The sequence below is a fragment of the Monocercomonoides exilis genome (assembly GCF_001643675.1).
Source record: "Monocercomonoides exilis strain PA203 chromosome Unknown scaffold10-1930038, whole genome shotgun sequence".
Taxonomy (NCBI): Eukaryota; Preaxostyla; order Oxymonadida; family Polymastigidae; genus Monocercomonoides; species Monocercomonoides exilis.
The window spans coordinates 933456-956360 of NW_027150555.1; the positions used below are offsets into that span (position 1 = coordinate 933456).

Consider the following 22905-nt stretch of genomic DNA (forward strand, 5'->3'; position numbering starts at 1 on the left):
CAACGTTTTGGTTCAAATTTCCTTCTGTATTTTGAAAGAATATGTTTTGGTAAAAAAATAATTTGGTTGACTTTGTATGTCATTTTTGATTTATATTTTTTTAATATTGACTGATCTTTTGTTTTTTTCATGATTTAATGTTAGTCTTTTGATGATATTTGCCTTTCACCAATGCAATTCATCAAGAGGTTTTCTCACAAAAAATTTATGCTATTTTTTGTCAACAAGAATATCTACAAAAAATATGATTGAAATGAATACTCACTTCAAATTCAATAACAAATGATAAAAATAAAACTGAAAGCACAATCCCAAAAAACCAAAAGGAAATAACCCAACCATTGAAATTAATACAATATGGTCATTTTGATCATTTCATATTGAACCAAATGCAAACTCAAGTAGAAACTCCTTCCGAAAAGGAGCAAGTGCCAACAAATTCAACCAAGTCTCAAAATAGCGTTCATTTCCCAACAATTCTTTTAGATGCAGAGGCTTTAGAGAAGGCATTTGATCTTGAAATAACAAAAATAAAACGATGCTCTGGTTTGTATCTAAATAATTTATCTGTTTTCAATCATTCATTTTATTGTTTTTAAATGTAATAAAACGATAGATATGCATCTTTCTCAGCAATTGAATTCAACTTATCAACTTATTCTTTTTGATGTAATCGATACGCTTCCACAACTTCCAATTCGTTCTTGGCACATTCTTTTTAAATGCTTACATAAAATATTTTCATATTTTAAACGACAACAGTTTGCTTTTTCTTTTCTTTTCTTTTCTTTTTTTTAATTATTCCGTGTTTGAATTTAGTAATTACTCATTTACTGATTGGAGTAAAATACAACCAGCACTTCACAAATATGTAGTGTTTGTAGCTGATGTGTTTTTAAAAAATCCGTTTTTGCCTCATTGTGCAAGAGCCTTGGCTTCTTCTTTTTCAATTAAAGCTCGTGGTTTCTGTCAAAATTGCGAGTCATATCAACCTCCCAATATTCCCGAAAATCTATTTTATGCAGTCCATTATAATAGATCCATTATTTGTTCAGGACAGCATCAAATGTCTGCATTGGCATATTTTATTGAGTCTGGTTTATTGCAACTTTGCACTGATTTACTGAAAAATGCAAAAGACAATTTCAAACCTGAACGAGTCTTAAAGGGAGAATCACTTTTGCACGACTTCCACTCCGTTCTGAAGGTTCCTGCGCGTATGTGCTATCTTCTAAATCCGGATTACTATGTGATTGCCGTGCCATTGGAAGCTCTCGATGGTGCTTCTGAGTTTTTATCCACCTTCGATTTCGACAAACACAGTAAGTTAAGCGGCAGTGCTGTCAGTCGCTGGATGACGTCATATTACGCTTTTGGCGGAGGTGGTGGTGCAAAAAAAGGGGAGAAAAAACAAGTGCAGCGATGTCTTTATCGAATGGACATCATTGCGCACAAAAGTGTTTGGTGGTCATCCACCGAGACGCATGCCAGGATGGAGATGGTTCTGTTCCAAGTAGCGTTGCAGCTGATGCGGTGCCGGTCGCTGGAAAAGCGTCTGGAGGGAATTCGATTGCTGCGGCTGTTTCTGGGGGCATCTCCAGCTCGGGATTCTCTTTTGTCGAACATTTCGATTACAAAGCAGTACGAAGAGATAATGAAGATGGTGAAGGAGTTGAGAGAAGGCAAAAGCATAGATGATGATGAAGAGGAGAAGAAGAAAGAAGAAAAAGATGATAAAAATAACAATAATAATAATAATAATGTTGATGAAAAGAAGAATAATAAAGAAACAAGCGACGATAAATCTGAACCAGCAAAAAAAGAGTCCAAATTTGAAATAGACAATAATGTATATACTGTTCCCAACAGACGCCAAAGGGAAAGCGACGGAAATACCAATAGCGCAAAGAAACCTTCACGCAGGTATTCAATCGCCTATCGTTTGAAGTCGTTGGCAAAGTTTCTGTCTTGCTTTGCCGACAACTCGTTTTTCATTCAAGACGAGACGCAAACGTGGGAGACGCACAACGAAGAGCCCAACAGCTCCGTCGTAAGCTCAGCCTCTGCCACCACCCCGCAGCGGTTGTCGCAGCTTCTGAGCTCCGAAAACCTGCTCAACACGCTTTTTGGCGTCGGGGCGCATCTGGAAGTGATGCGGCAAGGGCAAGGCGTGCTGCAGCTGCTGATGAAAGGGCACGCGATGAATGACGGGATGATTGAATGGGTGTGGCGGATGAGCGGACTGCATCAAGGGAGATCAGAGACGCTGATGAACTCGATGCTGGAGGAGATGGCGAGCTCAATGACGGACAGAGAACTGGAGGTGTTTGCATGGATCATCCTGACGAGGAGGAGAGGAGGAGGAAGTGGGAGTGGGAGCGGGAGTGGAGAGAAATCGGGGAAGAATGGAAAGAAGGAAGGGAAAAAGATGAGTGCGGATGAGTATGATGAGGAGGATGACGAAATGGATGACGGAGAAAGTGAAAGCGAAAGTGAAGCTGATGAAGAAGACGAGAAGCTAAAAGATGATACAGAAAAAGAGAAAAGCCCAACCAAGAACAAAGCCATCACTTCATCTTCATCTCAATCTTCATCTTCATCGTCTTCATCGTCTTCTTCACAACCACACACCATCCCTCAACTGTCTGACTTTAAGAAGATCAGCGATCCGCTTCCGTTTTCGTATCCGCAAGGCACATCTCCAAGCGCAATGCAGCAGATGCAGCAGACAGGAAGTGAATCTCTTTCTTCTTTTTCTCTGCCACCTGATTTCACTCTGCCTTCACCTTTGATAAACCACGTGACTGTTCCTATTGATGAAACAGTTATTTCTTTGATCACCACAATTTTGTCCCGGGCGGAAAAGGAGAAGAACAGAAACCTGGCAGACAAGCTCTTTCTATTCCTGTTGTCTCTTGTGCTCGATCGTGATCAGAATATCTCACTCAGAAGGAATGTTATGCAGAACTTGGCAAAAGTGAAAGGAAAGAATTCATCAACATCATCTTCTTCTTCAAGTGATTCGGCATCCTCAGCAGAACAAGAAGCCGATCCACAGATGATGACTGCTGTGCCAGCACAAAAGCTGACCCCAGCCATGTTCGACTTCACTCTGAATCACTTATGTTTGTTCTGCCTCAAAATCATAAACGATGCAACTGCCGAAGACTACGCGTACTTTCTGAACAGGCACCTCGAAGCACACAACTCTGTTGGTGTTGTCTCGACGCTGCTGATGAAGATTGCGCAGTCATTCGACACAAACTACATGAAGCGTGCAGATATTGCATACACAGCCAGAAGGCAGGTACCAGTCAGACCGCGGACGACACAGCAGTTTCTGATGGATCTGAGCGAAGGAGGTTCGGTTGGGCTGTGGCTGGTGGAAGGTTTAGTGGAATACAAAAAGGGAATGAAGAGAGCGATTGCAGAGAGCATTGCGAGGGATTCGAGAGTGAGAGAGTGGAGAGAGAGAGAGAGGATGCTGAAGGAAGGCAGTGGAGATGGGGAAATGAAGGAAGGCAATGGACAAGAGGGAAAAGAAGATTCAAATGGAGGAGATAATAACAAATGTTCGTCGTCATCATCATCATCTTTTTCTTCTTCAAGCAATGGAGAAGTTGTATCTCCATTTTGGGACATATTTGAGCGGCAGCTTGTGACGCCAGTGCCGGCAAAGCAAGCGTCGAGTCTTCTGATCAACCGTGTTGAGTATGAGAAAGACAAGATTCGAATGGAAGAGATGAAAGAAGATCTCGAAGAGCGCATCTGCAACGCCTCAAGCATTTCTCAGAAGGAGTATTCGGAAGAGGAACCACACAAACTGGAGAAGGCTGCTGCTGAAAGAGCTTCTCAGATGCTTTCGCTCTCAGACATCTTCACTCCCATTGCTATTCTGCCTCCTCCCAGCTCCTCTTTCATTGACGGATATCGCTTTCCCTCAATGCCCCATCTGCGGTATGTGGGGACTTGTCTCGATTTCCTGTTCAAGATCATCTCTTCACACGCTGCTGTTCCTTCTCGCAAGCTCCTGTTCGAGCTGTGGGACGCAGTTGTGGCTGGCGCAGTGACGAGAGGAGAGAGAGAGAGAGGAATCAACTTGTTCTGCCAGTTTGGAAAGGAAGGGTTTTGCATCCCTCTCCAATTGCAGGACAACTGCTTGAAGCTGTGGAAGAAGAAGTTTATGTTCCATTCGGTTGTTCCTGCGAACGAAGCAGATGAAAGAAAGAAGTACAGAAACAACTGGAAGGCGCAAATGAGCAAGATGTTTGATACTTATCAGCACAAAATGAGAGATTCATTGCAAACGTTGGAGAAAGATGGCGACAGAGTGATTGACTTCTCGGAGGAAGAGATGCAAGACATGTTTGATAAGGACATCCACCCGCACGTGAATAAGAGCCAGTTAGAGCAGAAGGCGATTCTGCGAGAAGGCAGCGGAAATCTGCCAGATGTCCCGCTTTCCTCGCTGTTTATGACTGAGTCTGAGTTTTCGCTGTTTTGCGAAGGGTTTGTGGTGATCAACAAGAAGGACAAAAACCTGTCGCATGATGCTGCCTTGAAGCGATATGAGATTAAAACAAATTCTCTCAGCGGGTCAAGCAGCTTGTGGGACATTGCAATCAACAACGGAGGAATGACTGATTGGAGAAAAGTGGAGTGGGAGAGACTGCGCAGAAAGTATTTGAGAAAAGCACAGAAGGAGAGGAGACAGGGCGAATATACTTTGAAGAGTGGGAGTGCAGCTGGAAATGAAGGAAGCAGAAGCGGAATGAATGAAGATTATTGTGATGTTTGTGGAGAAGATGACAATGATGATGAAATTGATGATGAAGCACTTCCTGTTGAGCAGGAGCGTTGGGCGTGGCAGTTCTTGAGGCATTTCATTGCGAGCGATTTGGTTTCTCTTGATTCGCAAACTGTTTTGCCACCAACCTCAACAACCCCACCACCAATGAAGGCGCTTACACCTGCGATTTCATATGCACCTTCAATCACATCTCCTGCTCCTATTGCCTTTGGAAGCCTTTCAACATCTTCATCTTTGAATACAACTTCAACTTCAACAAATTCTGCTTCAAATTCGAATAATTCTTTGGGAACTATTTCGTCTTCTTCCATTTTACATTCACCATCTGCCTCTTCAATGAGCTCCAATGCAACTGCTGGCTCCTTCGCTTCATCTTCACCTCCGCCTTCATCTCAAACACAATCTTCCGATCTTTACAAGTCTCCTTTCTACTCTTCGTTCTTTTCGCTTTCTTCGCAGCTTGAAAGCGAATGGAAAGAGGCTGAGGCTGTTGGCCATCGTGCAAGAGAGTTGTTAGTGTCGCTTCTTCAGCCTTCTTCAAAGAACGGAGAAGTCGACAGCTATTGGCGCCGCATTTCGATTGAAAAGCTGACTGGAATTGTTGCAGCATACGTGACAGCAGCCGAGGAAGCTAAGAAAAGAAAAGAAGAAAGATTGAAAAGAAAGCAAACAAACATGGAAAAGAATGAGAGTAACGAAGAGGAATCTCATTTATCTTCGTCTGCGTCATCGTCTGCATCAAACGAACAGATGGTACTTGTCAATGGACATTCTGTTCCCAACACATATGGCTTTCCTCTTTCATTCCTGTTGTGTCGAGCCGAAAATGCTGTGAGGATGCTTGTTTCACTCCTTAACACATACGACTTGTCTCTTCCTCCTCAAAAACGCAGTCTATACACAGAAACCTGCCACGGCCCATTGAAAATGATTTCTCCTGCGCTGACAGTCACCACGTATGGCACACTGACTCCTCCCTTGGTATTCACAGAACGTGACTGCCCGCAAGCCGTCAGAGATGCTGTTGCAAAAGCGATGCGCCTGCCAAATGCAACACACATCAGTTTGATGCTTGGAAGCCATTCAATCACAGACAAAGTGAACTTCCTGGGCAACTTGAACATTTCAGATGGGACGAAGATTGTGGCGAAGAGGCAGATTCCATATTCGCCAACGACTATTGACACGACAAAGGGGAAAGCAGCTAACGTGATGGCTGCAGGCAACAAAAAGCTCGCAGATGTCATTAATGATGAAGAGCTTCCTGAAGACAAACGCCCTCTGGCTAAAATTGTTAACCAGATGTATGACAAAGGAACATACAATGACCCAATGCTGTTCCCTGACGATGTGTTCAGCGCATCCAAGCTTCCATCCACGTCTCATCCAGGCACCATTCTAAGTTCGATGAATGCACACGAGCTGTTTTTCAAGGCAATGAGCTTGTCTTCGGCTCAGTCAGCGGATCATTCAACTTCGTCTGCGAGCGTCTCTTCATTGCCAGACAGCTGCAGCACACTGCTTCGCCTTCTGCCTTCTTCTTTTGCACTGAAGAAGGAGATTGCCTGCTGCGATGCTCAAACAGAGTGGGAAGAGGTGTTTGGAGTTGGAGAACGCTTCAAAATGACTTATTCGATGAGGCTTGTTGAAGGATTGGTGAAGAAGACAACAAAATGTGGAGCAGCAACTGAAATGAAAGTGAAGGAGAAGCTGAAAGCAATTGGAAAAGGAAATGAAAGTGGAAGCGGAAATGAAATGGAAGAAAAAGAGAGCGAAGGAGACAAAGCAGAAGAATCGATAAATGAAGAAGATGTGTGGGAGGAGTTCACGCAGCAGGGGAAGGAAACATTGAAATATTCAACCAGTTCAAAAGAAGCGGAACAGCCAAAGTTGACAGAAAGAGTGAATTTGAAGGATTGGCGGTATCGCTTCATCATTTCTGGTGGGTTGAACACTCTGGTGACTTTGTTTGTGAATGCTGCAATGCAACCGACTACATCTTCATCATTATCATTATCGTCATCATCTGCTTCTTCTTCTTCTTCTTCTTCCTCATCATTAGTTTCATCCCCCAATACATCTGCTTCAATCTCCTCTTTCCTTCCAGTTGTGTCCATTCTGAGCTCCTTTTTGCTTCAAAGCGAAGAATCAGAAAATAGCTCAGAGAAGAACAGCAGCTCGTCTGCTTCTTTTGTGTCTCCCTCTTCTCCTCTCTGGTCAAATGTGTTCCATTATGCCTTGTCTGCCATCAACGTAACTGTCTTCATCTGCGCCCAGCCTCACTCAGCTTTTGCTTCTGGGCTGAATCGTTCGCAGCCACAGACTTTCACAGCAGTTGAGCAGAAACTGAAGATGGATGAGACGTCGTCGCGTGTCGTCTACTTCTTCCTCATTCTGCTGCAGCTGGCTATTTACACTTGCACTGAGCTTGCCCTTCCTCTTCCTTTCTCTGTCTCTGGAAAATCGTGTGGTTATTCTTCGTCTGAAGCACATAATCAACATACATCTGAAGCACCTTTCTCTTTATCGTCATCGTCTTCTTCTTCTTCTTCTTCAATTCATTCTGCTCAGCAAAATAACTCTTCTCATTCAAACGAGATATGTCTGTGCTGTCTCAATAACAATTCTCGTGTTTCTTCTCCACTATATTCTCTTCTTTGTATTTCAGACTCAGATTTTGATAAAGTTCTTCACGAAAAGGACAAAATAAGGCAGATTTTTGAAGGAGAAGATATGTCTGCGCTTCCTCAGGTATCGAGCTGTTGTTCAAAGGAATGCAAAGAGAATGATATGCATTGTGATGCTCTGACAATAGATGATGTGATTAAGTTGGATTCCAACAGAAATCTGTTGGGTGCTTCTTCTCAATTATCATCTTCATCAGAACTATCCAGTTCTCTTCATTCGCTTTTCAGAATCCTTCTTTCTATCGCTTCTTCTTTCCCCTCTCTTCTTCAGCCCCTTTTGTGCTCTCCATCGTTCCATCCTTATCTGTTTGCCCTTCTATTCTGCACTCCTTCAAGTGACGCTGAACGCGAAGCCTCAGTTTTCATCAAAGGAATCGCAGAGCTTGTGCCGTGTGACGACACCTGCACACAGGAAGCGGTTTGCACAGCTGTTGAAACTACCTCTGAAGAGGATGTTGAGGCTGTTCTGTATGATAAAGTGAAGCTGAACATTGAGGGGTACGCATTTGACAAGATTCTAAGGGGAAACCCGAAGCTCTGCGCACCGCCTCGTTCGCACCAGCTGATGCGTATGTCGCTTCTGTCACTGTTTCCATATGCTGCTAAATATTCTGAGAAATGCAGCTGGTATTTTGTTCTGCTGTCGGTAATGTTTGTCAATCAACTGATGGAGAATGAGCTATATTACTGGAACAAACAAATGAAAAAAATGAAAAAATCTAAGGATGAGAAAAATGGATCTAACAGTATAAATATTTCTCTCACGCCTTCGCTTTCGTCATTTGATCCGCTTGCACCTTTGCATCTGCAAGTGATGCATTCAGTCAAGAGAATAGCAGCAGCTGTTGCGCAGGTCATTCGAACACATAGATGCACCGAGCTATTCGGGAAGGATGAGATCGTAGAAGACACATATCTCTCCTGCTTACTTGTGTTTATGCGAAATCTGTTGAGACAAATCGGAGAATTGAACAGAATCGCTGATATGTTTAACAGAATGAAAAACTTACGAGCAGAATATTTTGCGACAACATTGTTGAAAAAAATGAATTTGCAAAAACTTGGGAGTTTGACTGAAGAAACAGTCAAAGAAGGAGGAAATGTATTGGAGACTGCTCTTGCGTTGCCAACACGCAAAGAAATCAAAAGCGAAATTGATGCGGTTTTCTCAGGAAATGAGTCAGCCTCTTCAAGTTTGGATTCAACAAGCACGAATAACACAATAACATTCCCCATCTTTGATATTCCCACAGAAATTGGCAGTGAGTCTCCATTTAATCTTGTGGAGTTTATCTTCCATTCCATGCTGATGGACATAACAGAGCGTGACGTCTTTGACAATTCGTGGATTTCGCCATCATTAAACTTGAGCAAAGAGGTTGTGGCGAAATTAGTGCACTTGAAAGAAAAGAGCGCAAGGACGTTGAAGCGCAGAGGTTACTTGGAAGAAATCAGCGAAGAAGAAGAAGAAAGTGAAAACGAAAATGGTGAAGAAAAAGAAAAAATGGATGTGTCAGATACATCAGAAATACAAATTGTCGAGTGCAACAAATCGAAGACGCAATTAGCGGCTTTATCATCCACGTCGGAGGATCAAATTTTCCCTATTTGCAAGCATCGCAATACAAGAGCTCAAGCTTATAGCCTTCTGTCCATTCTTTGCCGCTATTCTTCCAAAAACAAGCAGTTGCTTGTGAAGATGCTGTCAAAGCACTTCTCAGTTGTTGGTGCAGATGTGATGGAAGCATCTGATTGTAAGCCTTCAGTTAGCTATTCTGAGCATCAATTGTACATTAATCACCTTCTTCGCACACCAAACTTCATCCATTCATTCAACTTTTCTCCTTCATTTGCTTCTGAAGATCGCATTCGAACTGGTTATGCAGGGCTTATTAACCCTCGTAATGTCTGTTATATGCTGTCCTTCTTGCAGCAGCTGTTTATGCATCTTCCATTCCGATATACTGTTCTTTCATATCCAATGCAGGTTGATCTTCTGATGCAGAAAAAGGGATTGTCGCTTGAAGAAGCAAAGGATTATCTTGAATTGAGAGAAAGAAAATATGCACTGAGAGTTGAAAGAGAGAAAAAACGAGATCAGGCCAAGCAAGAAAGAAGGAAATTGGAGAGAGAACGCGAAGAAAAAGCGAAGAAAAGACAAAAACGAAGAGAAGCGCAAGCAGCCGCTGCAAATGGAGGAGCAAATCCAGCCAGTGACCAAGCTGCTGCCTCCTCATCAGCTGCAACAAGTGTGTTAGTTGTGCAAAAGGATCCCGAAAGAGAATTCCGCTCGAAGACTCGAGATCAGCGCAGACGCAAGCGCATCAAGGAGCACACCGATGCTGCTACGTGGGAACATCTGCGAATGCTGTTTGCACAGATGCAGGAGACAACTCGTCCGGCAGCAGACACGCGAGATTTCTTGCTTCATTACACACAGCCTGGCGGAATGAATGTGGTGAATGTGAGCGAGCAGATGGATGTGGAGGAGTTTCTGGGGCAGTTCTTCGACAAGCTGGAGTCGTTTTTGTCTGTGCAACAGCTGCCAAATGTTGTTCAAGTATTCTTTGGAGGGCAGTTTACTCATCAGTTTATCTGTGAAAAAGGTCATGTGAATGAAAGAGAAGAGCCATTCTTTGTGCTGAGCTGCGATGTGAAGCAGAAGAAGTCGCTGGAAGAGTCGCTTCGTCTTCTTGTCGAAGGAGAGACACTCGACGGTGACAACAAGTATCAGTGCGAGAAATGCGGAGAGGCTGTGAAGGCTGTGAAAAGAATGGTGATTTCGTCGCTTCCCAATACGTTGTTTGTGCATTTGAAGCGTCTTGATTTCAACTACCAGCAGATGATAAGGGTGAAAATAAACGATCGGTTTGATTTCCCATTGAAGGACTTGAATATGGCACCTTACTCGAAAGAGGTGTTTACTGCGAGAGAGTCTGCAATTCCAAAAGAGAAGCTGTTTGAATTTGTGCAGAGAAAATTAGCAGAGCAGGAGAAAGAAGCAGAAGGAGATGCTAAAAAGGATAAAGAAAATGATAAAGACAAAGTTGAGAGCAAAGAAAGTAATGATCCAAAATCTCCTCCACCATCTTATTCTCCGTTCCAATCAATGACACCTCCGAATGGATCAAGTTCTGGTTCGAGTTCGGGCTCAAGTTCGTCTTCTTCTTCGATAAGGGACAACTCGTATTACACGTACAATCTTGCGGGTGTTGTTGTGCATAGAGGCACAGCAGAAGCAGGGCATTACTACTCATTCATTCAAGAAAGGCAGCCACCATTCAAATGGCTGTGCTTCAATGATTCTCACGTTGAACCATTTGATCCAGCGGATATTGCGGATTCCTGCTTTGGAGGAGAAGAAGTTTTCTCTTCTGAAACTTATTGGAGTGCAGGTGGGATGGCTGAGAAAGATGCATCGGCTTATTTGCTGGTATATGAGCGAGTGCATCCACTGAACGAATGGGAAAAGAAAAGAAAGGCAGAAGAGGAAAGAATGGAAGAGGAAAGGAAACTCAATTCGGAAGAATTGACTTTTGGAGAGAAAGGATCTGATGGTGCATCCGAAAAGGAAATAAAGAAAAAGAGGCAGATGGAAGAAAAGGAAAGAGTTGTTCAGAAGACTGAAGAGGAGTTCAAAGCAAGGCAGCTATCAAAGGAAAAAGATGCAGCAAGTTCTAATGATGCATCATCGTCATATGCAGGAATTTCTTCTTCTTCTTCAGTTGATGTTGGCTCTTTATCTCCAACATCTGTTCATAGTGTGTTGGAAGGTGGCAGCGGGGAAGAAGAGGATGGCGAAGCCTTAGGTGCGACTGACTTGACCAAGTTGCATCTTTCGCGCGAAATAGGACCGCTTCTTCCAGATCCTGCCACTGAGCAGCCGAATGCAGCAGCATCTTCTTCTTCTTCTTCTTCCTCTTCCTCTGATTCATTGGCAGGAACATTAATCACAAGCAAAATCAAAACTCCTGGGTGGGAGCAGAATGTTTACTCTGACGACTCTTACAGAGACACAGCGCTGACAAACAATGGATTTGTTGAGGATGACGAAATAAGCAACAAGAATGAGATGGACGGAGATCTCGGACTGGATGACCCATTCGGCATGTCTGCCTTTGGCGATGACATGGACTCTGATTTGCTTCTTGCACTGCAGCTGAGCATGCAAGATCAGCAGACAAGCAGCACTTCCTCGTCTTCTTCAGGTTCTGAAGGAACAGACGCTGGAAAGGGAGATGATGAGAATGACGACGAAGAGGACGAGCCACTTGAGGAAGTGCCAGAGTCTGAGTTGACAGAAGATTCAGAAGATCCAATTCCTGAAGAAGCGCTGATTAAAGAAGCAAAGGAAAAAGAGAAAGAGAAAGAGAAAGTGGATGACGAAGATGCTGATAAAGAAACTCCATATCAAAAGTTGCTGACCGCTTATCTCCCTCATTTTTCGTTGACTCATCCTTCGCTTTCAGCATCAGAAGCAAGAAGGCTCATTCCAACATACATTTTAGATCCAATTGAAGCAGACAACCGTCTGCTTAACAGAGAAGCATACTTCTTATCTCTTTCGTATGCAAATGCTTTCCATGATGCATTTACTGTGCTGAATGCTGCTGATGTGATGAATGTGAAAGAAAAGTTGGAGAAAAAGGACAAATGGAAGAAAATGTTGTTGCAACTTGATAAAATCAAATCTTCTGTTGATATGAAGGAGTTAGCTGAAAGTCTGGATTCGTCTGAAGTCAGTGGGAATAATGTGGATCAAGAAACTGACTCATGTCAAAGCAAAAAATCCAATAAAAGAGAAAGAATTGAGTTTGCAAAGCAGAGGATTGCAGAACATGAAGCAGAGCTATTGGATCTTTCTGAAGAGTTAAAAGGAATGATCAATGCAGAAGTGACGGAATGGAATGATTTAGACTGGTCTTCGTTTAACTTGTGCTCGCTTCCAGACTTGCGCAAATTTGATGCAAAGAAAAGCAATAAAGCAGGAAATAAAATGGAGGAAGAGCCAGTTTGCAGTGAATGTTCATCTGATGATTCTCACACAACAACTCCTGCATCGTTCTTTGTGTCTTGGCTTTTGTTTTTGCTTCGCATTCATGCCCATGCGAAAGAAAAGCCGCGATTCATTGAATGGATGATGGAGTGCGAGGGTCTATTTGCACGTCATCCTTCTGTCTCACTCAGCTTCCTTGCAGAGCTGGTGAATGAATGGATTGACGAGAAAAGAAACAAAGCAGTTGAAGCTCAATTGAAAGAGGAAGAAAAGAAAAAGAACTCCTCCACTGGCTCGTCTTCTCTGTCAGTTTCTATCCTCACTCAACAAAATGATGAAGCGCCTCCTTCGCTTCTTACGCAGTTCTTGTTCGACTGCCATTGCATTGCCACTCGTACTGCTTTCTGTCGACTTCTTCTGAGTGCACTGGCTTCAACACTTGAGATTGTAATTGAATCTGAAGAAGCAAAGAGATTCGAAGCTGAAGAATTTCAAGAGATCGAAGAGACAGAGAAAATGGCAAAGTTGATGGATCAAGCAGAGCGGATGACCGAGGAAGAGAGGCAAAAACTTATTGTGCGTTCGCGATTGTTTGTTCATTTTCAGCTTTATCCAGACGAACTTGAATGGGCAAAGGAGAATCCAAAGAGAGATTATCCTGCTCTTGACAAAGACCGAAGAGAAGGGCTTTGTGAAATGCTTTCAATTACACCAGAGCAATTGAAGGACTATTTCAATGAATTAGAAAAGGAGAAAATGGAAAGAATGTCAATGGAGTTGGAGTCGTCAGAACACAGCCAACAAATTTCAAAGATTGATGACAATGGAGCAGATGTGAATGAAGATGATGAAGCAGAAGATTCCCTTTCGCCTATTAAGATTCCAGACCCATCAGAAAAGAGCGAGCTTGCTGTTGTGTCGTTGTTTGTGCTGGTTCTTCTTGATCTTTTGGCTGGTCAGCAGCAAAATGCACCGTTGTGGGTGCCTGTGATTATAATGTTCAAGGACTTTGCATTGCTTTCACCACACGCAGCAGGCATTCTTGTTTCGCACTTCTTCACGCAGCGTATTTCTGACTTTTTGCAGGGAGATAAGTCTTTCTATCCGTGGGGCAAGCAGAAAGTGAGCTCAATGTCATCAACTGCAGCAAAGCAGGTGCTATCGATACCTGTTACTGGAAATGAGCACTTTACGACACTTCTAGCTGAAAGTGTGGCTGCTGTCTGCTGCTCTGCTTCTGCTGGACTGCCGGTGTATTGGCAGAAGCGTTTATTGTCTCTATCAGCACATCAAATGGAAGATCTTTCCATTCCGACGATAAACAGAGCATATCAAATACCTTCACCTTCAATCAACAACTTGTATTCATCGACGAATATGCCAACTGAGATTAAAGGCGCCTCCCGGCTGCCTCTTTTGCATCCATATTCTCTTTTGCCAATGGACTCATTTGTGGCAGATGTTCTTCAAAGGCTAAATATTGAACGAACTGTTTCAGTAGCAATTGTATGTGCCTGCAGGAGTCATCCAAAGGAAATGCTGAAGTGGGGACAATGGATGATTCACCTGATGGACGCTATGAGGTATCCGATCCACTATGTCAATGTTTTCTTAGATCTTCTTGTAACTCCATGTTTGAAACCTATATATTTCAGTGATGAAGAGAGAGAGAAAGAAGAGGAGGAATGGAGCAGAGAAAAGAAGAAATGGGAATATGTCAGATCTGCCAGAAAAGAAAGAAAAATGGAAAAGGATTCATCGGAAGAAATAATTGTAACTTCAAGTGAAGATGAATGTTTAGATTTAAACTGTGGAGCTGTTGATGAAGAGGAGGAAGACAAAATGATGATTGGAGAGTTTGATAAGAACTTGCTGAAATGGTGGAAGACCAGCAAAGATATCCGAAAGAACGAAGAGTTAAATGAAAAAGATGAGAGTGAAGACGAAGAATTGGACAGATTGCTCTCAAAATTGACTCATAATGATGGAAATAACGGTGAAATGAATAGTAACTCCTCGAATACTGAAGATGATGACTTGCCAGATTTATCTTCAATCACGTCTTGTTCTTCAAAAACGGATAGATGTACCAAATCTGATGAAGGAAATTTTGCAACAAAAGAAAAAGAAGAAGATCCTGAGCATTCCATCGCATCTCCATTCACGTCAGCTCTTGTTTCGCTTCAGACACGCCTCTGTCACTACTATCCCCTATTTACAGAACTGAAATATTTCCTAACAACTATTTGCAAATCTGACTGGAGTCCCATTGTAAGCCATCCGCTTAATGCGTTTTCTGCTATCTGCAGAGAAAACAGCACTTTTTCACACTTTATAACTGGTGCATGCGAAAGATTTCTCAAAGATCCTGAAGAGAAAAGCAACTCAAGTGACGATAAAGCACAAGAAAGAGAGAAAGTTGAAGGGAAAGCACTTAGCTCAACAGAATCTGCAGATGTCAAATCAAAGACAGACGGTGCTTCATCTTCAACTGACAAGGTTGAACTTTTCAAAAATCCGTTTGACACAAAGTCACACACGCCATTCCCTCCGTTGATTACAACATCATCGTGTAAGTCTGCATCGAATGGAACAGAGCAGTCTGGCAATTTTGCTGATCCCCATTCTGTTGGAGTGGAGATACTAACATTGCTTGCTCAGGCCACTTTTGAGCAGAATGGCTTCAATTTGAGAGAAGCAGCTGCCCGCTGCCTTCGTGTGGCAGTGCTTGCAACAAATGGAAAGGAGAATGAAGAAGATGTGATGTGGGTAATGAAGCTTAAAGAAACACATTTGAAGGAAAAGGCAAAGAATATTAAGAGAAAAGAAATGAATTTCCAATCTTGTACACAAGGTGGATCTGAAGCAACATATTATAAATCTGTTTCGACAATTCCAACGCTATCAGAGGTAAAGAAGCAATGGGCTTCTTTGCTTCCGTTCCCATTGCGTTCATCTTTTCTGCATCCAGAGGCATATTCATTTGAGCCTTATCTTATTAAAAACGAAGAAAAGGAGGAAGAAGACAAGAACAAAACTGGAAAGAATAGCAGCGATCAAGATGAATTTGATAATTGTAGCGCTTCTTCAAAGAAGCCACTATTTGATTCTGAAGTTCTGTCTGTACAAGACGAATCTGGTATCACTCTTTTCCGAATGAATGAGAAAAAAACAATGAATGAATATCTCTTTTTGAACAATCCAATGCTTAATGCATATTCAACATATCCAAGAGTCATTGATCAGCCATATTATATGAGAGAATTTGTTGAAAACCAAAAAACAACCTCATCAAAGCGTTTCTCTTTTGAACCATTTTCTCATGTTCCTCTTGTTGAATCATCAAAGTCGACTTCGCTGCCCCCTCCTTCAAATGATGTGTCTCACCTAACTCAGAATGACTATCCGTGGAATGCATTCTGCCTTCAGACATTCAACAAGGAATCGGCATATCAAAACTGCGACAAGGAACTTGTTGATGACAGAGCACATGGCTCGTTGATGATGCTTTATTCAACACCATTTGACTTAAAGCCGACAGCACACTATGTTTCTCCAATTGACATACTGCTCAGCCATTTGCCTGATGCAAAGCAAGGCGCAGAGAAGGCATTAGCAAAGCAATGGCTGGATGCAAACAAACAGGTTAGTCAAAAAGATGCTGCAACTATGATGAAAGCTTCAACTCCCCTAAACATTAATTTGGATGGAAACTCGCATGTGGATTCTGCAACCAATGAATATCCAATCTTTGAGCATTTGGTATTTAATGTACTTTCTGTTTTACTTTCACAGCTTGATAGCAGAAAGGTGATGGAGGTGCGTGATCAAAGTGATTTGAGAAGAGATCAGTTGTTCTACAATGATACGACAGAAGTTGTTATTCGCAGCAATTGGAAGATGACTTCATTTTTGGCGCTTCTTATTTGGTTTGCGCGCGACATTCCTGAAGAAAAAGATGCAGAAGATACAGCAAAAAGCAAAGATGAATCGTGGAAGAAGTGCTTGGATATCGTGAAAAATCAACCAGGCTCCGAGAAAGAATCCACATTCCTTTCAGAAGGCATGGGAATCAATCCGTTTGCTAAGTTTGTTACACCTAAAGCTCAGACAACGAATCAGTCGTTGTCGTCATGCTTGTCAGTGCAGCCAGCACAAAAGCGAAGAATAGGCTTCCAGGCAGTTGCCGCTCGCCTTCCGCAAATTGTAGAGCTCATGCGGAAAGTGAATCGCTCTGACAACTCTGCAAACCTCAACGTTCTTTCTGCCGTCCAGTTGGTGGACATGATCACTGGAAGAGAAGCGCGCTGCTGCGAATGGATGCTGCGTGCGTCTCCGTTGCTGTTTCCTGGTTTCAGCTTCAAAGAGCTGCCTGTGCTGTCATACTTCGCCGCAGACAATGATAAAGTGTTGCTGCAGAGTGATGAAATGTTTTATGCTGCATTTGGGATGTTTACAAATCTTGTTTTGTATTCACAATACAAAATGAAGAACGATTCAGCTGCACATGGAAATCAATCAACAGCAGATTCTCAAGATTCGCTGTCTCCACAGCAGGCACTGGAAACATTGAAGCAAACACTTACTGATACTACACCATTAGAGCAGCTTGTGATACATAATTACACTTGCTTCGCGTTTGGTCGAGTTTTTGGATATCCTCCTTCATTCCCTCGTTCTTATCCGATTGTGAAGGCATTCTTCTTGAATGCCATTGAGCAGAATGTTGGAGCACTGGGCAGGGAAATTGAGATCCTGAAAAAAGACAATGAGAGAAAGCAGTCGAAGGATAAAGGAATCTCAAAGGCTGAATCAACAAAGAATGGACAGCAGAAGACTGCTTCCTCTGATAACTCTCAAAGTTCCTCCAGTTCATCGCAATCCTCTCTTGACGATAAAGATTCTTCTTCCTCTTCATCTTTGACTTGTTCTCAGCTTGATAAAAAATATGAAAATGCCTCTTCATTTCTTCAGTACACCATTGTTAAACTTTCTGATAAATTTATGTCGTTGAGATGCCAGAAGATATCTGTACCAATTACAATGTTCTTTAAAACACTTCTTTCTGAGCAAGCACCAAAGCTTTATTCATTGATTGCATCGTCTCATCGCTCGTATGTCCAAATTCCTTCAGATGCAATATGCCCAGTATTTGCTCTGTCGCCCTCAGATGCTGCTTCAATCACTTCGCCTTTGTTTAGAATTCCTTTCCATAATTCATCTCTTCTTCATCTCCTGATTTCATCTAATGCTTCTTTACAACAAACATTACGACCATTTACGTTGCCTTGCTCTGATTCATTGCGACGGGCATTTGTTACGACTCTTCTTTGCGACTCTCGCAAGATATTCAAACGAATTATTACCAGAGCAAATGATGAGGCGTCTTCGTACTGGCTTGCATACAACTGTTGGGAAAAGAGCACGATCCATCACGCTGCTGTGTTCACTGCAGATGTGATTGATACAGTTGTCAAAGAATGGGCGTTGATGCAAAGAGATGTGAATCGTTCAGCAGACGCTTCAAAAATAGAGGCAACAAGCATTGGATCAAAAGAGAATGAAGCACAAAATGAAAGAAAAGCAAACGAAGACAAAGATTTGACAATAGCATTTGATTCGATTGTTCATTATAATTCTGTTCAAAATGGAAACGCAATTGAAGTTGAGCACGGTGTGATCACTGGAAGCGATTTGGTGAACAGATTGTCTTCGAACGATATTAAAGATATTGTGGAACTGTGTCTGAAGCTTCTTTCTTCAATATATCCGTTGCAAATGCGTCTTCGTAGTTTGCTTAGTCTGTCAACCATTTTCTCGGCTATGCCTTCTATTGCTGATGATGTGCTTGGTGCACTGGCTGAATATCTTTCGTGCACGTATCATGTAAAGATCACTGAAAAAGGATTCATCTCAAAAGATGCAAGTTATTCTTCTGAAAGCAACACTCAGTCTAGCGATGCTTCAACAACAGAAGAGCATTCTACTCACTCTTCTGCTTCTGAATCTTCATCTTCGTCCTCTTCATCTTCGTCATCATCTTCTTCATCGTCTATTTCTTCACAACAATTCACTCGATCACCATTTCATGCTCCACATACAAAGGGAGGTGAAATAGATGCTGTTCCTTTGCCAAGTATGGAACAATCTTCTGATTTCTCATCTTCATCAGTCTCAGAGCATATGTCTTTCTTAATGCAAAATGAAATGCCTAATCTCTCGCTGATTGCGGACGCAATTAATGAAAATTTGCCTTCAGGTGCTCCTCCTCCTCTTCCTTCATCAAGCAGCGCATTGGCATCTGTGATGCATCATCCCGGAAGTAAAGAGAAAGTCGAGCGATTGAGTGGAGTGAATGGCATTCTTAATGCACAGTCTCGCAGTCACAATCAATATGCTGCTTCTGGTTTGGCGCAGAGCCCAGAGCCGATTGAACAGGAAACGCAAGACTATGACATGGTGGTTCATAGCAAAGGTGATGCGTTGCAGCATCATGGCACTGAAGAAGAAACAAAGAATGGCAATATTTCAAAAGGAGGGAATAAGAATGTTGATGATAAGTTTGGAGCATCCTCTTCGCTGAGTGATAAAGACAAAGAAATTCTGAGGTTAACAGATCCGAAGTTTATCGAAGGAAAAGGATTATCAATTCCAAAGGATGTTATTTCAGATGAAAGTTCTGTTTCTTCTGAAGATGGTGACAAACATCATAACGGTAAGGATAAAGAGGAGGAATGCTTAATTCCAGGATTTGTTAAAGCATCAGAAATAGATAAACAACATTCATCTTCTAAAACATCTTCTTCTGCTTCTTCTGCTTCTGCTTCTGTATCGTCTTCAATTTGCGGAAAGCCATGCTTTTCTTTGGATGTATCGATGCCGCCTGAATCAGTTGCTATTATGATTAATCCAACACATCACAGCCTTTCTGACTTCGTTCAAAGTGTATTTGAAGCTCTATTCGCTAATGACTCAAAATGTAATCAGGACGAAACAGATAAGAAATCTATTTGTGTTCCTCTTTTGTCTCATCTTTTGTACGATGAATCAGAAGCCAACATCATTAACAAAATTGAAAAATTCTGTGATCTTTCTTCTGTCCCTTCGTCCCTTACAAGTGTTCTTGATTCATTAATCTCCTCGCCAGAAATTTCCAACTGTTTCTTCATTCATCCTTCAACTCCGATTCTTTCTGCTCCAAAATCTCTTCAGACACCTCAATCGACATGCAACTGCAGCAATTCTAAAAAATGCTCTCTCCACAGCATTTCTCCGTTTATAGAAAATATTAGTTCTGTTTTCAATCCTGTAAAGAATGAACAAACTTCGTTTTCTTCTTCAACAGCTGAAAAATTGCAATCCACCGAATTGAGCGAGCTGCCTTTCGCTACTTTAATGGAGTCAGATTGTGAATCACTGTCGTTTGATATTCGTCTTGTTGCTGCTTATGTCGTGTCGACTACAGCTCTTTTGCGTGCAGTAATAGGACGTTGGTATGCAGATCGTGAAAAAACTGCTCGGCTGCGAAAGATTATGGAATCTATTGCTGCTATGAGAGTGCAGAGAGACGAAAAAGAAGGTGCTTCAAAGAATGATGATTCGAATGCGAGCCAGTTACTTGCTCAGAATGCAAGAAAAACCATTGCAGTTGGAGTCTGTGTATGTGAGTTGCTTTTGGTGCATTTGTATCAGTTTGCGTCTAATGTTGTGAAAGAATCAATATACAGCGACTTCAAAAAAGAGCTTGATGAAGAAGAAGATAAAGTTGGTGGATATGAGATGAGCGTACCACAAAAAGAAGACGAAGATGAAAGCAGCAGCGAAAGCGGCACAAGCACAGAAAAGGATTCAGAAGAGTATGACGAGGAAGAAGACATTGAAGAGATGTTTAGATTTGAATCTAATGAAGAAAAGATGATTCGGATAGCAATCAAAGAATCTTTAAAAGAAGAGAAAATCAGAAAGAGAAAGGAAAAAGCAGAACAGAAAAAGAAAGATAAGGAAATGAAAAGGAATGGAGCAAATGAAACACTTTTCAAAAATCCAGATTTTGAGTATCACAAAAACAGAAGAGATTCGTTATTGATTCTTCTTTCACTAATCTCTCAACAAGCGTCACGAATGGATTCTTCCGGAATTAGTAATGAAAAGTCGTTTAACATGAAAAGCCCAGCACAATTTCCATTCCCTCAGGCTGTTGCTGACTCATTAATTAAGTATATTCAATCCACACTTTCATCACAAGTGAAGATAAACATGCTAAAAGGGATCAATATCTCAAATGTTCAAAGTTCCTCTCCTGAAGCCAAATTACAAGACCAAAAGGAAATTGAACATTAACATTGTGATTCAAATGTTTCTGCTCTTTTTTTTTCTTTCTTTCTTTTTTCTTTTTCTTTTTCAAAAAATATTCCAGTTTCAAAATGATTTTCAATGAAGTTTTTTATTCGTGGTTAAAACCTATGCTGAAATTTAGTGTATTGTTGAGAATTTTAAATTTCAGTACTTTCAATTGTATTTTATTTATGTATCACCAAAGATACTGATGTTTCCAGATTTTGAAGATTTTTTCTGATTAAAGTTACTTTTTTATGTCAAGTTGCAATTTGGAATTTGAATATTGTTCTATCCATTGGCTGATATTTCATAAAGAACATATTTCTTTTTCAAATTTTGCTGCTTAAAGAAAAAAATTTTTCCTTTTATTTTCGATTTGTTGTTCTTTATAATTTCTTGAGACTGTAACTGTTGATGCTTCGGATTATTTTCCTTGCATGTTTCTCGTCATTTGTATATTTGTTTGAAATTTTTCTCAATAACCATGCATATGGAAATTGACTTACAACATCCATGACTTTTTGTTCCATATTTAAGTAATTTCTCAGCCAGTTAATAGAAGTTTCAAGAAAAGAAACGAATTTGAAAGGATCAAATTCAAAATTGAATCTGTTTTTCCACCAAATAATGATTTTGATTTTTGAAAAACAAAAATTGTTTGATTGACTATATTTCAATCCTCTCTTTCTTTCTTTCTCTTTGTCTTCTTCTTCTTCAATTGATCAGAAGATATAATAATCAAATGCAGAAAAACAATTTTGAAAAACCTTTCAATTCGAATAACCTTATTTTCATTATTAGGGTCAACTTTTTAATGGGACTTTTTCCCTTATTGGCACTTTTTTTGTTTTTGACTGCCAACTTTCAACAAACGTTGATTGGCTTTCAGTACTTCAAAAAACCTTTTTTACAAGTTTAACACAATTTATTTACAGTTTGCTTTTTAATTTTTGCTTATTACACATTGAGAAATTACGTTTTTTTGTTAAATTTGAAAGGACTTTTACCAGCCAACTAGGCAACGTCCAAGAAATTGGATACATGTTTTGAATAGCAAATACTATTATCTAACTACTTTTAAATTCTTTTTTTTCATAAACATTTTTTTCTTGTTTTTTTCACATTTCATTTTTTTAACAACATTCTAACATAAAACCGATTATTTCTTTGTTCATATAATGAAATGAAAAAAATAAAAATTTGATATGGAAAACAAATACTTTAATAATGAAGTGCAGAAAAAATAAAACATTCTCATTTTCTATGTGTCCCTAACAGACAAATGGTGCAAACTCAAAATGATTTTCGATCAAACTTATGTAACGAAGCTAAGTTAGAGACAAATAGAAAATGAGAATGTTTTATTTTTTCTGCACTTCATTATTAAAGTATTTGTTTTTTATATCAAATTTTTATTTTTTTCATTTCATTATATGAACAAAGAAATAATCGGTTTTATGTTAGAATGTTGTTAAAAAAATGAAATGTGAAAAAAACAAGAAAAAAATGTTTATGAAAAAAAAGAATTTAAAAGTAGTTAGATAATAGTATTTGCTATTCAAAACATGTATCCAATTTCTTGGACGTTGCCTAGTTGGCTGGTAAAAGTCCTTTCAAATTTAACAAAAAAACGTAATTTCTCAATGTGTAATAAGCAAAAATTAAAAAGCAAACTGTAAATAAATTGTGTTAAACTTGTAAAAAAGGTTTTTTGAAGTACTGAAAGCCAATCAACGTTTGTTGAAAGTTGGCAGTCAAAAACAAAAAAAGTGCCAATAAGGGAAAAAGTCCCATTAAAAAGTTGACCCTATTTAAAATATTTGTTGATATGTGAGATATGCAAATTTTGATCTTTATTATTATAATATGAGTTTTTATTTGTTATTTTCACTTCAAATATATTTATTCAACAATTGAATGTTCTCTTTATTATATGATTGAACAAAAATTTATTTATTTGTTTATGAAAACTACGCCAAAATATGAAAGACTTTATAGAATAATTAATGATGAAATTTTAATTTTCATTAGTAATCTCTTTAAGACTCATATGAATCTTTATCATGATAATTATA

The 22905-nt window shown here is 40.5% G+C and overlaps 1 protein-coding gene across 1 annotated transcript; it reads left to right on the forward strand.

The window, feature by feature from the left end:
- The first annotated feature begins 364 nt into the window (after positions 1-364).
- Positions 365-21631, forward strand: MONOS_5010 (putative ubiquitin carboxyl-terminal hydrolase). The gene is made up of 4 exons (XM_067875127.1): positions 365-546; positions 617-761; positions 820-7412; positions 7479-21631. Exons 1-4 carry the CDS (start codon positions 390-392, stop codon positions 20831-20833), a joined length of 20250 nt encoding a protein of 6749 aa, XP_067731992.1. The 5' UTR covers positions 365-389; the 3' UTR covers positions 20834-21631.
- Positions 21632-22905: the final 1274 nt, after the last annotated feature.